Source organism: Wickerhamomyces anomalus (genome assembly GCF_001661255.1).
Source record: "Wickerhamomyces anomalus NRRL Y-366-8 unplaced genomic scaffold WICANscaffold_3, whole genome shotgun sequence".
In the NCBI taxonomy this organism is placed as follows: Eukaryota; Fungi; Ascomycota; class Saccharomycetes; order Phaffomycetales; family Wickerhamomycetaceae; genus Hansenula; species Hansenula anomala.
Window position 1 is genome coordinate 107,181 of NW_017567112.1, and position 14,750 is coordinate 121,930.

General features: G+C 35.6%; 3 protein-coding genes across 3 annotated transcripts; 1 reads left to right on the top strand and 2 right to left on the bottom strand.

Annotated features, from left to right (window-relative positions):
• Positions 1-54: 54 nt before the first annotated feature.
• Positions 55-1,092, bottom strand: HLJ1 (type I HSP40 co-chaperone HLJ1; the record flags this gene model as incomplete). The annotated part of the gene is made up of 2 exons (XM_019181779.1): positions 55-737; positions 798-1,092. 2 exons carry the CDS (start codon positions 1,090-1,092, stop codon positions 55-57), a joined length of 978 nt encoding a protein of 325 aa, XP_019038766.1.
• Positions 1,093-1,790: 698 nt separating this feature from the next.
• MSS11 (Mss11p) lies at positions 1,791-3,523 on the top strand (the record flags this gene model as incomplete). Its single annotated transcript, XM_019183314.1, has 2 exons — positions 1,791-3,114; positions 3,168-3,523. The coding sequence occupies 2 exons, from the start codon at positions 1,791-1,793 to the stop codon at positions 3,521-3,523; spliced, it is 1,680 nt and encodes a 559-aa protein (XP_019038767.1).
• A 59-nt stretch (positions 3,524-3,582) lies between these two features.
• Positions 3,583-5,079, bottom strand: WICANDRAFT_83684 (uncharacterized protein; the record flags this gene model as incomplete). The annotated part of the gene is made up of 1 exon (XM_019185582.1): positions 3,583-5,079. The coding sequence occupies one exon, from the start codon at positions 5,077-5,079 to the stop codon at positions 3,583-3,585; it is 1,497 nt and encodes a 498-aa protein (XP_019038768.1).
• Positions 5,080-14,750: the final 9,671 nt, after the last annotated feature.

Consider the following 14,750-nt stretch of genomic DNA (forward strand, 5'->3'; position numbering starts at 1 on the left):
TATCAAATTCATTAATTAATTAATTATTCACTAATTATTATCACTTTATCTGTATCACAAGAGTCCCAAGTTGGCTAGTTTCTCACAGCTTGGTAATCTTAGGGCATTTGCCTTATCTAATTTATCTTGATCATGGAAAAACCAACCAAATGCATCATTAATTTGTTCATCTTTAAAATTCTGTTCTCTATTACATTGATTTTTCAATACTCCAACATAATATTGTTCAGCTTCTTTATCCAATTTTTTGGAATTTTTCTCATTTAATAAATCAACTTGTTTTGAAGGTATATAGTAAGGTATATGAAATCTTGAAGATATTCTTTCATGATTAAATTGAGAATTTTTTTGTAATTGGAAATCAACATTTGAAGAAGAATCTGCAAATATATTTGATATTATCGGTATTATTAAGACAGCAAATAAAGGTAATAATTGTTTTAAAGTGTTGAAAATGTCTTCAGGTTGTTGTTGTTGTTGTTGCTGCTGCTGTTGTTGTTGTCTTGTTCGTGTTCTTTGTTGTCTTTGTCTTGGAATACCACCAAATCCAAAAGGCGATGGTCCACCACCTGAAGTGAATGTATAAGTTTGAGGTCCACCACCTGCACCACCAAATGTAAAAGTTGTACCATGAGCATTTCCAAATAGTATATCGAATAAATCATTATCAAATTGAAATTGTTGGCCACCAAATGGACCACCGAATGGCGAAGCCCCTCCAAATGGTGAAGCACCACCTCCAAATGGACCACCAGGGCCAAAAGGTGAAGCACCACTCGAATATGAAGACGAAGCACCCATACCACCGCCTCTTTGATCAGGATCAGAACCAGTTTGATCATAGATTGATCTTTTTTGAGAATCCCCTAGGACTTCAAAAGCCTTATTCACTAATTTGAAACAATCAGCAGCCTTTGGATGAGAATTCTTATCAGGATGAACTTTTAATGAAATCTTCCTATAAGATTTTTTGATCTCCACATCAGTGGCTTCTTTATGAACGTCTAATATTTTGTAGTAATCATGGTTTCTGTGCTTCAATATTCTTTCCACTATTATCTCCTGGTCCTTGGAGTATGATCTTTCAGCCATACTTCACTATCTATTTGGTTGATTACCGTCTTCTTTATTTATCTCAATAGTAATCAAATTGTCAATTGTCGTAATTTTCATTTTCTTGTGCCGTTGTCAGTTTTTGAAAGTCTCGACTTCCAAAAGCGGAAGTGAAAGTGTATGGTGGAGGTGATTGGGAAGAAAAGGTTTTAATATAAAATAGATATAAAATAGAATGGAAACAAATAGATTTAGATGAGAGCAATTGGAGGATTTGTTAGTTTCTACTAATTTTTAACTATTTCACATCATCTCAGTAATAAAATTGTCCAATATGGTACTGAGTCAGCAAAAAGTCAGTAACTTGACCAATTTTAGAGATAATTGCACCGTTTAAAAGAGAACAAGTAGCTTAAGAGACGATAATATAAATTCCACTATTCTCTAAATGTAATATTTCTATCTTCACTACAATTCCTCCTGTCAAAGTCGCTTTTCCCAGTACAAACTCATTCTCACCTTGCCAAAGTAATTCCGAAAGGAAAAAAACAAAATAATCCAATATTCCAATGAAAACCACCAACAACATCAACAACAACCGTCTTCAAACTCAACTTCATCATCACTAAATAGCATCTACAGACAGATATTCATACTCACCAACTCCAACAGCTTACCAGTCCAACTCACAACCACCTCTCACCCCAAAACTCATATAATTATAATCCCAGCACAAAATGAATAACAATGGCTCCTCAAGAAGTGAGGACGACCTACAACAAGGCAAACAAACCGTGGTGTCTGATGCATTGGCTAAGAACTCAAGACAACTGCTATATGCCCATCTATACAACTATCTAGTGGAGAACCAACTCTATGATACAGCTAGGATCTTGCTAAAAGAAGCTGATGTCCCATTATCAAACCCATTAGAAAAAGATGGTAGTTCAAGTGAAAATAATGAAGATGATGAAGATCACGATGATACAAACCATGAGAATAGCAATGAAATGAATGGCATTGAAACTGACGGCGATGATTCTCTACCTGGTGTTAAAATGTTGATGACTTCTCCAGATACTTTTCTACTAGAATGGTGGCAGTCTCTTTGGGCTTTACATAGTTATGTTAAAGAAACTCCAGCTATTCATCATCAACAACAGCAACAGCAACAACAGCAGCAAATGAATCCAGCCGCAGCTTTCAATCCTTATGCTGCTAATCAGTTCATACCTCCTCAGCCAATTCAAGCTCCAGTCATTTCAAATTCAAATAACTCGCCAATAGATTCACCAGCATCACAACAACAGCAGCAACAACAAGCAGCCAATAACACCACCAACACCACTAATCAACAATCATTACAATCGCCTTTACCTCAGTCTGCACATGGAACACCTCATCCAGCTCAATCCATCACTGCACCATCTCCCGCACCAAATGCAAATATGATACCTGTCCAACAACAACAACAACCTCCAGGAAGCGCAGGCCCAACTCATGAACATATAACTCCTCAGATGCATCATAGAACACCAGTCCCTCCACAGCAACAACAACCTCAACCTCAACCAGTTCGTCAAGTTCCAACACCAGGCTCGACAAATCCAAATCTTCCACCATCTGTTGTACAACAAAGACAACAACAACAGCAACAGCCTCCTCAAAACCAATGGCAATATAATAAAATGCAACAGCAATTACAAGCGCAAGAATTACAACAAAGAGTTCAAATGCAGAAGATGCAATTGAATAATCAATTTAATTTCCAAAATTTACCCCCTCAACAACAACAACAATTTTTCTTACAACAACAACAAAGATTACAAGCTGCCCAAGCTGCTGCTGCTCAAGCTAATGGTGGAGGTGCTCGTCCAAATATGCCTCAACAACAAATCCCACAACAAGCTGCTGCACAAGCTCAATTTCAACAATTTCAACAACAACAAACTGGTGGTGGTAATATTGGATCCAACGCAGGAACTCCAACTACTCAACATCCACCTCAAAGGGCAAACCCTCCACCACCTCAACCAAATGATCCAAATAGTGGCTTGAGAGGTGATAATTCCACAGCATTACATGATTATCAAATGCAATTAATGATGCTTGAGAATCAAACAAAACATCTACCACCTCAAGCACAACCAACATGATTCCAAATCAACAGCAGATGATGAATATGCAATTAAAGAATAATGCTATGAAATCAAGAGGTGAAAGTATAGGTATAGATCCATTACAACCTGCAGTAGTGACAACTGATCCCTTAATTAATCAACAATTGATGGATCTGTTTAATAATAATGGTGGGAATAGTAATAACAATGGGAATAATGAATTAAATGGAGGGAATACAAATCCAAATCAATGGCAAAGAAATGGTAGTGCGGGCAATTTAGGTATTGATGAATTAAATGTTGATCTTGGTGTTGGGTTTCCAAATGGTGGATTCATGAATGGGTTTTGAATAATACATGTGATTCTATATTACTACAACTATGATTCGTAGATTAATCATTTATTCTATTACAATTTCATACCTAAATTAACATGGACAGCTTTTGCTTGAGTGAAGGCATGCATACCATATTCACCCAATTCTCTACCATAACCACTTAATTTAACACCACCAAATGGGATTTTAACATCTGAATCATTATTTGAATTGATCCAAACCATACCAGCTTCTAAATCTTGAGCAACTGTATGAGCTTTTGTAATATCTTGTGTAAAGATTGAAGCACCTAATCCATAAACAGAATCATTTGCTAATTCAACAGCTTCTTCCACTGTATTAAATTTACCAATTGAAACAACTGGTCCAAAGATTTCCTCTTGAACAATCTTAAAATTTTGCTTAACATCTGCAAATATGGTTGGTTGGATATAATAACCATTACCAAATTCAGTGGATTTATCACCACCTAAAACAACTCTTGCACCTTCTTCTTTCCCAGATTTCAAATAACCTAAGATTTTTTCATATTGAGCTTTTGAAACTTGTGGTCCCACAACTGCCTTGGAATCAAATGGATCACCTTGAGGATATTCTTCAATAACATGTTTTTTCAAAGCTTCCAAGAATTCTTCATAAATTGGTTCTTCAACATAAACTCTTGAAGAACCTGTACAAATTTGACCCATATTATTGAAAATCCCCCATGCAGTCCATTTAACAGCTTGTTCAAAATCAGCATCTTTGAAAACGATTAATGGAGTCTTACCACCACATTCCAAAGTTAGGGCTTTTAAATTTATTGCAGCATTTTTTTGAATCAATTGACCAGTTTTAGTTGAACCTGTAAATGCAATTTTAGCAACATCTAAATGTTCCACTAATGCGTTACCTGCAATGGCACCAGTACCTGAAATGACATTTGCCACACCTGGTGGGAAACCTGCTTCTTTGAATAAATTTGCAAAATATAATATACTTAAAGGAGTTTGTTCAGCAGATTTGAAAATTGCTGTATTACCAGCAGCAATCGATGTGATTTTCCATGCAAACATAGCTAAAGGATAATTGAATGGGATAATACAACCAACAACACCTAATGGTTCATGAATTGTATAAGCAAATTTTTCAGGATTTGTTGGAATAGTCTTCCCAGTTAATTTATCAGCCCAACCTGCAAGATATTTCAACATATCAATAACTTCATCAATATCATAGATGGCATTAGTATCTCTTGGTTTACCAGAATCATGAGCTTCTAAAGATGCCAAAATTTCACGATCTCTATCAACTAATTCAGCTAATTTCCATAATAAATCTCTTCTATCAGTGCCAGCACGTTTTTTCCAAGATTTAAAGGCTTTTTTAGCAGCAGCAACTGCAATATCAACATCTTCTTTACCTGCAGCATGAACTTTTGCATTGATTTCACCAGTTGCAGGATTTATTGATTCAATGAATTCACCTGATTTAGCTGCAACAAATTCATTATTGATGAATAAACCTGTTGGTTGGATATAAGATTCACCATTTGGCAAATCGATTTTGACTGATAAGTTGTCTGACATGTTGATACGATTGGATTGAGTTGGATTGAGGTAAATAACAAGCTGAAAGGATTAGGATTCTCTAGCTTTATATCAGAATTTCGTGGAGATGACTTTTAAGTCCTTATCGATGGAAAAGTCAAATTAAAATGCACCATGTTTAAAAATGAAAAATCCTTGAAGTTTGATCAACCAAATCGAATTTTAATCAAATCTCAGCGCAAAAAGGACTGAAATGGTTAAAAAGTGAATTCTTTTCAATTATTCTAGTATTCAATACTATTTAATTCCATTACCATTGCTCTCTATTCATTTCAATTCTCGTTAATTGACTGAACATTCTGTGCACTTCTTCCACTATCCCAAAGCAGGTACGAATTCCGCGCTTTCCCCATGAGGGAGGCGCTCTGGGCAGAGACCACTAACGTAGGCTCGCTAGGCGGAAGCTCATCGGGTGCTAGGCAGAGAGTCTAGGCAGAGACCCCAGGCAGAGCCGAAAGGGAAAGTTGAAGAGATTCTCCAAACAGGAAACACCTCCGCGCGCAATTGGCTCAAGATAAGAATTAGTGTATAACAAAACTTAGACACAAACGTTCAAAGAATGGCTGAATACATTGAATCTACAGTCATGAATTAGTCTTTGAAAATGCTATTAGGATAAAAAACAATCAAACTAAATTGATTCTAAACCAAGAATGCCATTGCTCATACTAAAACCAACATTCTGTAACTTCAAAGTGTAGTTTAAAATTGATCAAAACAATGAAAAATTATTAAAGTAAATTGACCAATAATTGCAAAAAAAATAAACCCTCTTAAACAAAGATATCAAAATTCAAAATGCAAAGATATCAAAAAACCATCCCAAAATCAAATGATTTTCCCTTCTTTATCTCTTTTTTCGCTTCTCTTAAGCTCTCAATATTAACCATCCCTTTTAATTAAACAAACTTCACCATCAAATAAAAAAAACCACACACCACACACATTTATAACACACATCTATTTCATTTCTAATGTATAGATCAATCCTCAAATTCCGTTCTGAGAATTAGTAAAGAATAAAAGGTGTCTCCTTTATATTCTTTGAAAATTTATAAAGAGAAAAAGAGAAGTAATAAAGTAATATCAAAATTGAAACAAATAGGTAATTATGGTTGTAAATCTTGATGAAAAATAGACTCGGGATCTTGGTGTCCTCACGCTTTTGTTAATGGAGATATAGTAATGAATTGATCATTGTTAGTTATTGTAGTTCATTTAGTTATTGTAGTTAATAAAGTTATTGTAGTTAAAGTTCCTTTTAATAGTTGACGGATTTGTGACCGTTGATTCTTGAAGTGCTGCTTGAAAATAAAATAAAAAACCTGTAATTCCTAATGTTCAATTTTTGAAATATTCTTTAAACTTTCACTTTTCAATATAAAAAAATGAAAAAGATTTGGTTGTCTACCGTAAACTCTAAACGGTAACATACTGGTATCCCACATAACGACAATAATATAACCATCAAACCCCGGTATTGTAATATATTCTGTGAGGTTAATTGACCCGGGTACTAGGGAAAACTCACACTTGGTTTTTAGATCCGTAAAGAAACCTAGATTTTATGAATTGGTTTGGTCAATTGGTTGGTATTGAATATAACAACATTGGTTGAAAAATGGAAACAAATTCTCCTCAGATTATACCAGCGAATGTTGAAAATGCCCAACAACTAGGCTCAAAAGTTGCCAGAAAAAACCTAGCGGCATTCAACGTTGAAATTGAAAAATGAACAAATAATGTGATAATAAACCTAATGATGATGATTCAAATGATAATGGATAAAGTTGCTGTCAAAAGCAAATGATATAAAATATAAAGCACAAGGTGAAGTGAATTAAAAAAAATAAATGGGGAGAAAAACCATTGACAAAAGTGCAGTATTGATAAACTTGTGAATTGATTGAAATAACTTCAGATTTGAAAAGAATAAAATCTTGACAATTATAGTTAATAAGTAAAACATGAGCATCTCCACTAATAACTTTTTGAATGAAAACTGCTAGTCAACACAATTCAACTATGGTTTCATATCTTTGAAAGCCAGCCAACCCTCTAAAACTGACCACTCCTTTATAATGGGCCACAGGACAAAACCCAGAGTAAACAAAATACACGTAAACCATTTCATGATCGTGTTAAACATAAGCATCTCTATACGTTAAATAGTGCTTGAAATTCCTCAGTTGTAATAAAATAAAAACAATCCAAGTTTTAAACCAACAATAAACAAACAACATAAAAACAAAACATTGATAGTAACAAAAACTAAACCACCTCAATCTAGCACCAAAAATAATAAAAATTGATTTTCAAAGCATTTCAAAGTATAAATTCATCACTTCTTAAAAATAAAAAATCCATATAGTGAAAAATTGAAAAAAAAAACCAAAACTACAAATTGTAGAATTGGTAAACCCCCCTCAAAAAACCAAAAAATGAAAAAAAGATAATGACGAACGTTTTGGAAATATTGTAATCTTTCTCAATTCCACTTAAAACATGTAACATGGTTGATTAAAATGCAGCAATAAAAACAAAACAACTGAATTGGAATGATAAAAAGCCATGTATAAAGCTTCAAATATATTCAGGTTCGGGACCCTTATTATTAATAAACCCAAATTCAATGAAGCCGAAAATAAACTGTTATCAAAACAGCCAAACATGTTGATCATTTTAAAACCAACATAAATCTTGATGCCTAACATTCAACAATTGATTGATACAAAATCATTCAAAACCCATTAATCAAAGATGCATGGAAACCACCTCGGTTAAAAAGAAAGAAACAACTCAAATACTCTTTTCAACATAACGAGCCACGCTAAACAAAGCCAATTAGCAAAACTTTTAAAGCATGATTTAACCAAAAATTCCGCATCTATACTCCAGCATCTCAATTTATGTAAATTAATCAATCTTCAGACATGAAAAAATATCACCAACGAGTGTGATGACACCAAGATTGTCAAAATTGAAGAAAGAAGAATAACAAAAACATTCCAGGATGGTTTGAAAGAAAAAACCAGTATAACCAAGTTATTTCACCTTCCAGAACACCACTAAAAAAAGGCAAAACATGATTGATACAAAAGCCTCTTCAAACACAGCGGCCAAATGAAAGATCAAGAACATCATATAAACTCTACATCAACTGCTAATGAACATCAAAAACACACAGTATGAAATGTAAGTTAGTACAATTAATTCTGATTCATTTGGCCAAAGAATTTGAAAAGAGTACCAACGATCTGGTTGAAAAATATTTTGTCTTCTATACACAAGAAAAAAATGAAATTCGGGTATATCATGTGATGTTGAATTCCGACCTTAAACCCATTTAATGGAATTATCTTAATTTAAACAGTCAAAAAGAGGGTATAGCGGAATAAAAGAGCTTTAGTGGGTATAAATAGCCTCAAGATTTATTTTCCAGCTTTTATTTTGATTAAATTCGCCGTTTTGAAAAAAAATTCCAAACTCAATAATTTTAAAAGATTTTGAAGTTATAATAAGAGAATCGATGTATACAAAATTTTGAAATTTTCAAGAAAATATTTAAAGAGCCGAATACGGAACAGTTGAATATATCATTGGAAAGCTAAGCTCAAATTTAGTTGAAATATTAGTTTTCTACACCTCTTTCTTTATATGGTTTTCGATTTGTTCAAGAAAGTGGATAATTGTACAAAAAGTTCGCGAAAATGAAATACAGGGCGGTTAAATCCGGAAGTATTAAAGTTGTTTCTTTATAATAATGATCAAGATTAGATCCAAAGAATTTAATCTTTGAGCTTTTGAACTCAAGATTTAAGACTAGGATATAGGATAGGTCCGATCCTCTATCCAAAGCTTTGTTTCAAGTATATGATTTTTCATTTCAAAAGAGATAAGTATTTTTAGGAGACTTAGTCTCAGAAGCGAGGAGCATGAACCTCTTCACTGTTCGTTAAGGTACACAACTCGTCTCAAATCTAAGCCCAAATTGTGTATGTTGCTTTTGATTATATCCTAGCCGGATCGACATCTTGCGCTCAAAGGTGGAATTTTTTAGCTAAAGCTTCAGATGCAGCCAAATATTGTACCTGTATTTGTCGGTGAAACGATGAAAAAAAAGCCAGTTTGTTTTGTATTTCTTGAAACGTATAAATCCCACAGTGCAAATCATTATTAAAAATGATTAAGCTCACACCAATCTCATCTGTGTTATTTCTTTGCACTCTCACTTTATGAGCTTTGTGTAGCGTAGGCTGTAACTTGGGCATAATTTTGTATACATGTGTATGTAGCAGCCAGGCTCTTCCGCAATCAAAGTGGTTGCAAATCGAAAAGATTGAGTTAAGTGTACAGCTTTTATGAAAAAAGTGAGACTTTTATATGCTACAAAGACGTCCTAGAGGCTAGAAGAGACATAGAAAGCTGGAAATTGAAAGACCAAAGAGATACGAGATTCACTTTAGTTCCCAATGCCCATCTAATTTCCGTCATCTACGCACAAAAGAATTAGAAACTAAAGGTACACCGTGCTTTTTATTGGTTGAGTACAATAGGTACACGGTATGCACTTAGAATCATAAGCCTGCTGGTACTATCCCCAAGCCTTGACATCATACACTTTGTACAGATGATTTCCAAAAGGATGTGTATACAATGCACTTGGCTGTTGTAGGCTTTGTGAGTCTGCTCTGTCCTGCGAAGCCGTTAAATGTTGCTAGCTCCTAAAACACTACCTCGTAGATTTTGCCAAAAAATTACGAAACATTTACGAGCATGAGAAGAGAGCTTAAACCGAGGAGCAAAGCAATTGAAACAGATAACCAAAGAAGGACTTGAAGTGTCCAATTCTATAAATAAGTGAGGGAGTTTTACTCAGCGAAGGTACTTTTATTATTTTACTCCTTATGAGTTGTGTGTAGCTTTGTAACGTTGTGATTGGATGTGTAATCCTAATTTGTTTCAAAGGTAATTTCCAGACCCATTAATTTAGGTAGAACTGTAGCTCAGTAAACTAGGATGATGGAATTTCCTTTGTACAGAAGCCAGTCGCACGCTTTTACCCCTTGTCGATGGTGACGAATGGGGATCTAAAACGATACATTTCAGAAAGTTTCCAGTTTCGGTGAGCCAGATGTACTCAACTTGTGCAACCAAAAGTACGCTTGAAAATGAAGTACATTTTCAAGTCTCCTTCTCGCCTAGTTCTCCAAGAGCCTACACTGTAACGTAGAAGAAAAGTGTACGAAAGATCTTGATTCTTGAAGTAGACAAACAAACTGTACACATCTAAAAATGAGCCTTGTAGTGTTGAAGGCTCCAGTTAGCCCAAGAAGATGTCGAAAGCTGAAACAATATCTGCAATGCCTTGTTGGATTTTACATCATGACTTTATTTGGGTTCCAGGAAGTTTGTACAGGTTGAATGCTTCCTATTAATCCCTTTCGTTTGCTTAGGATTCTAGACAGAGAGCACACATTTTACGCTGAAAGGAGCACTCTGCCCACCTAACTGAGCTCGAGCCAGAAGAACTGAGTCTCAAGTTTCAACTTTCAAGTTCGTTCCAACTTCTGAGGCCAGACTCGAATCGGTCCGACATTTTTCCTGCCTACAGTGCGCTGGAGGTGAAGCTAGGCCCACTGGTATGCACCATCCCAAGTTCCAAGTTTCAACTTGTTCCATACACTGTACATTTCATGGACTGAGATCTGGAATAGAGACCAGCTTAGACCACGACCTACGTAAATCATCAGTCTACACAGAAAGACCCACTATTTCGACACCAAGGTCCAAGGGTGGAGTCCAAGGGTGGACAGGCCGCAGGGGAAAGTTAGATGGAGATTTCAACACTAAAGCAGATCTTTCAGTGAAAAGTAATTGAACTGTTTGATCAATTCACATAGACAACGTATAATTTGGACTCGTCATTTTCAACACAGCGCCTCAGGTTGGCACTCAACATTTGTGGCTTGCTCAACACTCAAGTTCATTGACAAAGTACCGTCGGTATGTTGTAGATCTCAAAGACTTTTGATGTGGTACGTTTATCCCAGTTTCGGATTTTGAGGTTCAAGAAGTATACGTTGAACCTGTCAAAAAATAACGATTAACACTTCTCGAACTTTCATATAACCTGTCTTTAAAATGGTGTCTTGTATACTCTAAGTTATTTTTATCTATCTGAAGGAGCTTAAATAAAAAGTTGAGAGACGTTCAAACCGCGAGTGACAATGGCAGCGCTTGAGCTGCTATTACAGCCAATATGTGTTCTTTTGAGCACAATGCCATCGTCATCTGTTGTACTAGTTATTGTAGTTCATCCAGCTCTTCTGACTGTCATGATGTAGCCGATCTACAGATATTCAACGAGTGTCTATCTCGTCTTCCCTTGATGAATAAACATCCTCCAGACAGGTTGAAACTTGACACTAGACTTCAGCTCCTTGAATTGCTTGAGAGTCATGGATTTGCATGTATATATGGGAGAAAGGTTATTTTTCAGTTATTCATCTTAGTGTGGGAAGTTGGAACTTATGAGAATTGTTGTACTGTGTAATTAGCTGCTTCACGTACAACTGTGCTACGCTTATAAGAACTTATGAACACCAGTTTCTCCCGACCCGAGACTTGAGACCCTAGGGTCTCTCAGATCAGACATAGGTGTCCGGATGTAGATATGGGAGCGTATTCCCTTCTTCTGCTAAAACGTTCTTCAACTTTGTAGTATATAACAGAAACCTGTTCAATTTACGTTTATATCTTGAAGTCTTAACAAAGTCCACATCAAATGAAATTACGAACGTTTCAAACCATGGTCACATAGGCGCTTGAGAGGTTCTCTTTAAACGCGAAAGTGTGGAAATTCCGCGGAAATTGATCTGTCATGAATCATGAATCATGAATTATCAATCTGAAGTTATGGGCGTGCAACTATCATGAAAAGCCTGATTATAACACGCTACATAGTCGAAATTTCAAATATAGTTGAGTCTCGACATAAATCATTTATGTAACAGCCTCATGATGCAATAATTATATTCCAGCTTCTCAATATGATGACTGTACCAGTCACTATATTCAATATATTATTTTGACACCAGCTAATGTTTATGATCCATGGCGCAAACAGCTGTTTAAAACTTCAAACGAGTAACATGATCATAGTGCAACTTCTCTTTAGTTGTTGCTTTAAAGTTAATTTAACCTGGACGTTTTTAGAATCTCGACAGCTCATCGCCATATTCGAAGGTTTTGCAGCTGTGCAGCGTTAACATAAATCACAGTTGTAATATTGTACTGTGGTACAGTACAACCTATACTGCTATAGGCATTGAATAAATACAGCAATTAATCACTAGTAGATATGTTTTATACGTCTAGTACCGTTTTGCATGTACTGATCAAGTCCTCGAAAACCGAGACTCACTAACCATATATTGTATGGACAATCACAATTCATGTCAAATTGGCTATGCACACACAATTCACGTCTAGTTATGATTTCAACAAAACAAACTGCAAATGGAGCACGAGAAAATCAGTTGGTGCTGAACTGTTAATTCAGTTTAACAATTGTACACTTACCCCATACCAATTCACACTGGCCAGGGATCAGGACATCAAGAACTGTCGAAGTTGTAACTTGTAACTCAGCTGTTGTAACTTGTGCGCTGCTATTCGAGTTTCACCCCCAATATAATTTTACACATTGTGCTTTATTTGACAAGTCCCAAACGGCTTATAAAAAGTGTAAAAACACCATTAACGACGTACTTCGGAAAAACCACATAAATAGGAATCAGGAATCAGGATAGGATCCAGGATCGTAAAATGATGCTCAAATGAGGTTCAAGCTGTAGAACATCCAATTGGCTTACGGCGCAACTATACCCTTATGTTTGAGATCACGTATATCAGCTTTCAAGAAACTAGTTGTTCACACACAAACTGTTAATATAACAGGAAAGAAGGACAGTACAAAATGCTATGAATTCAAACTTCACTTATAAGCTACGCTGCAGGGGTCCACTGTAGCGGTATGAATTCTGGAAATATACAATTGTACCTCAGGAAGTTGCTCATATGACGATTGTTTGAATTACACATACATGATACGTCCTAAAGCCGATACCTGTGAGTGAAATGAGTCTAGTTTGAAAATTAAAAGGATAAACTTGACTACATTGACATCCAAATTCGCACACTTATCCTCCCAATTAGTATCTAATGGGAACCTTTATACTGATTGTATTGCAGCTCAGCGTTCACTGGTGTACAAGTGGTCAAACTTCACTGGCTTCATCGCGAGCCTAAATTGTTAGACACTCTTGCATAACGGTATACCCTCATACACCGAGGTAGATATCAGGAATTGAAAAGAACTAACCAGTTACCATAGTCCATACGGGAATTTAACTAGTATTATAGGTTAACCTTTATTCCTGAAACAGAAAGGGGTTTGACGAATGTTTCAGTTAATACTAGATCTATTTAGAACATCTTTCAATTTGGAGTGAAAAAAGTCAAGCTGTCAATTTTTGGCGCGCGGTCTATGTGCTCATCAAAGAAAATTAAGTTCAACGTTTCTGAAGGACTTTACCCAATTCGATCATCAAGTTACACTGTTCGCTGAGGTTACAAAAAACAGACGAGTACACTAGACAAGTTGCACTTGAGAAAATACAGTTTGAATTTTGCTGTGCAAGTTATAAAACTGTGTGTGATTCGTTACAAGCCTCACGAGTCACAAGTCAGGTTTAATCTCGAATCTTGAGTAGCAGAACTCAAAGTTTGTAAAGATTTTTCTATTACATGATTAACTTTTAAGCATATATATTCTCTAGTGACTTGTCGTACTTTCTAAGTTCTAACTTAGTCATGAATCTCGCTACAACGTCTTGAGAAGCAGGAAGTTGGAACCTTGATATTGCAAATTACAAAATTTTTAGGGTGAGAAGATGTAGGGTACTTATCAAACACTAACTTCTAAACCAAATACTTTTCCATATTAGAAAAGAGTACACATCAGGCCAACTTTTGAAGCAGTAGATATATAACTAAAGAAGTTTTGTGACTGTCGCGTAGATTCTGTGCTATGGTTGGGTTTCAAGTTTCAACTTTCCTGTAACAAAGTTGTCGTGCTTTTTCGTAAATCGAATCTCAACTTAACTCAAGTTTCAGAGGTAATTCTAACAGCCCACTAAGAGACAAGACTAAAGATCCAAAGATTTGTGTATATGATTTGAAATTTCGATCTTAATATCGAAGCTTCAAGATTTGACCAAATGAATCAGCTCAGTTCTGTGAGCTTAAAGCTCATGATGCAACCATTCCACTGATGACCCTACTAATTAGAAACTTGAAGCTCAAGTAGGATCCCTGACATCTATTTCTAAAACGATATTGAATCTCGATCAGCACAACAATTTGGAGAGCTAACCACGGTCCCGGCTCATGTCTATTATAGGTTTTTGTAATCAGAAGCACTTATATATTTCGATGAAAGCGCGATATACTCAGGAAACTTTGTTCCTTTTTTCTAATTGTACAGACAGATACTTGATCTTGACGCTGAAATAGTAAGTTTTAGCAGGAATGATACACCTTAGTTCAAGATACGACATGTCACGACACACGAGAGTAAATTCTAA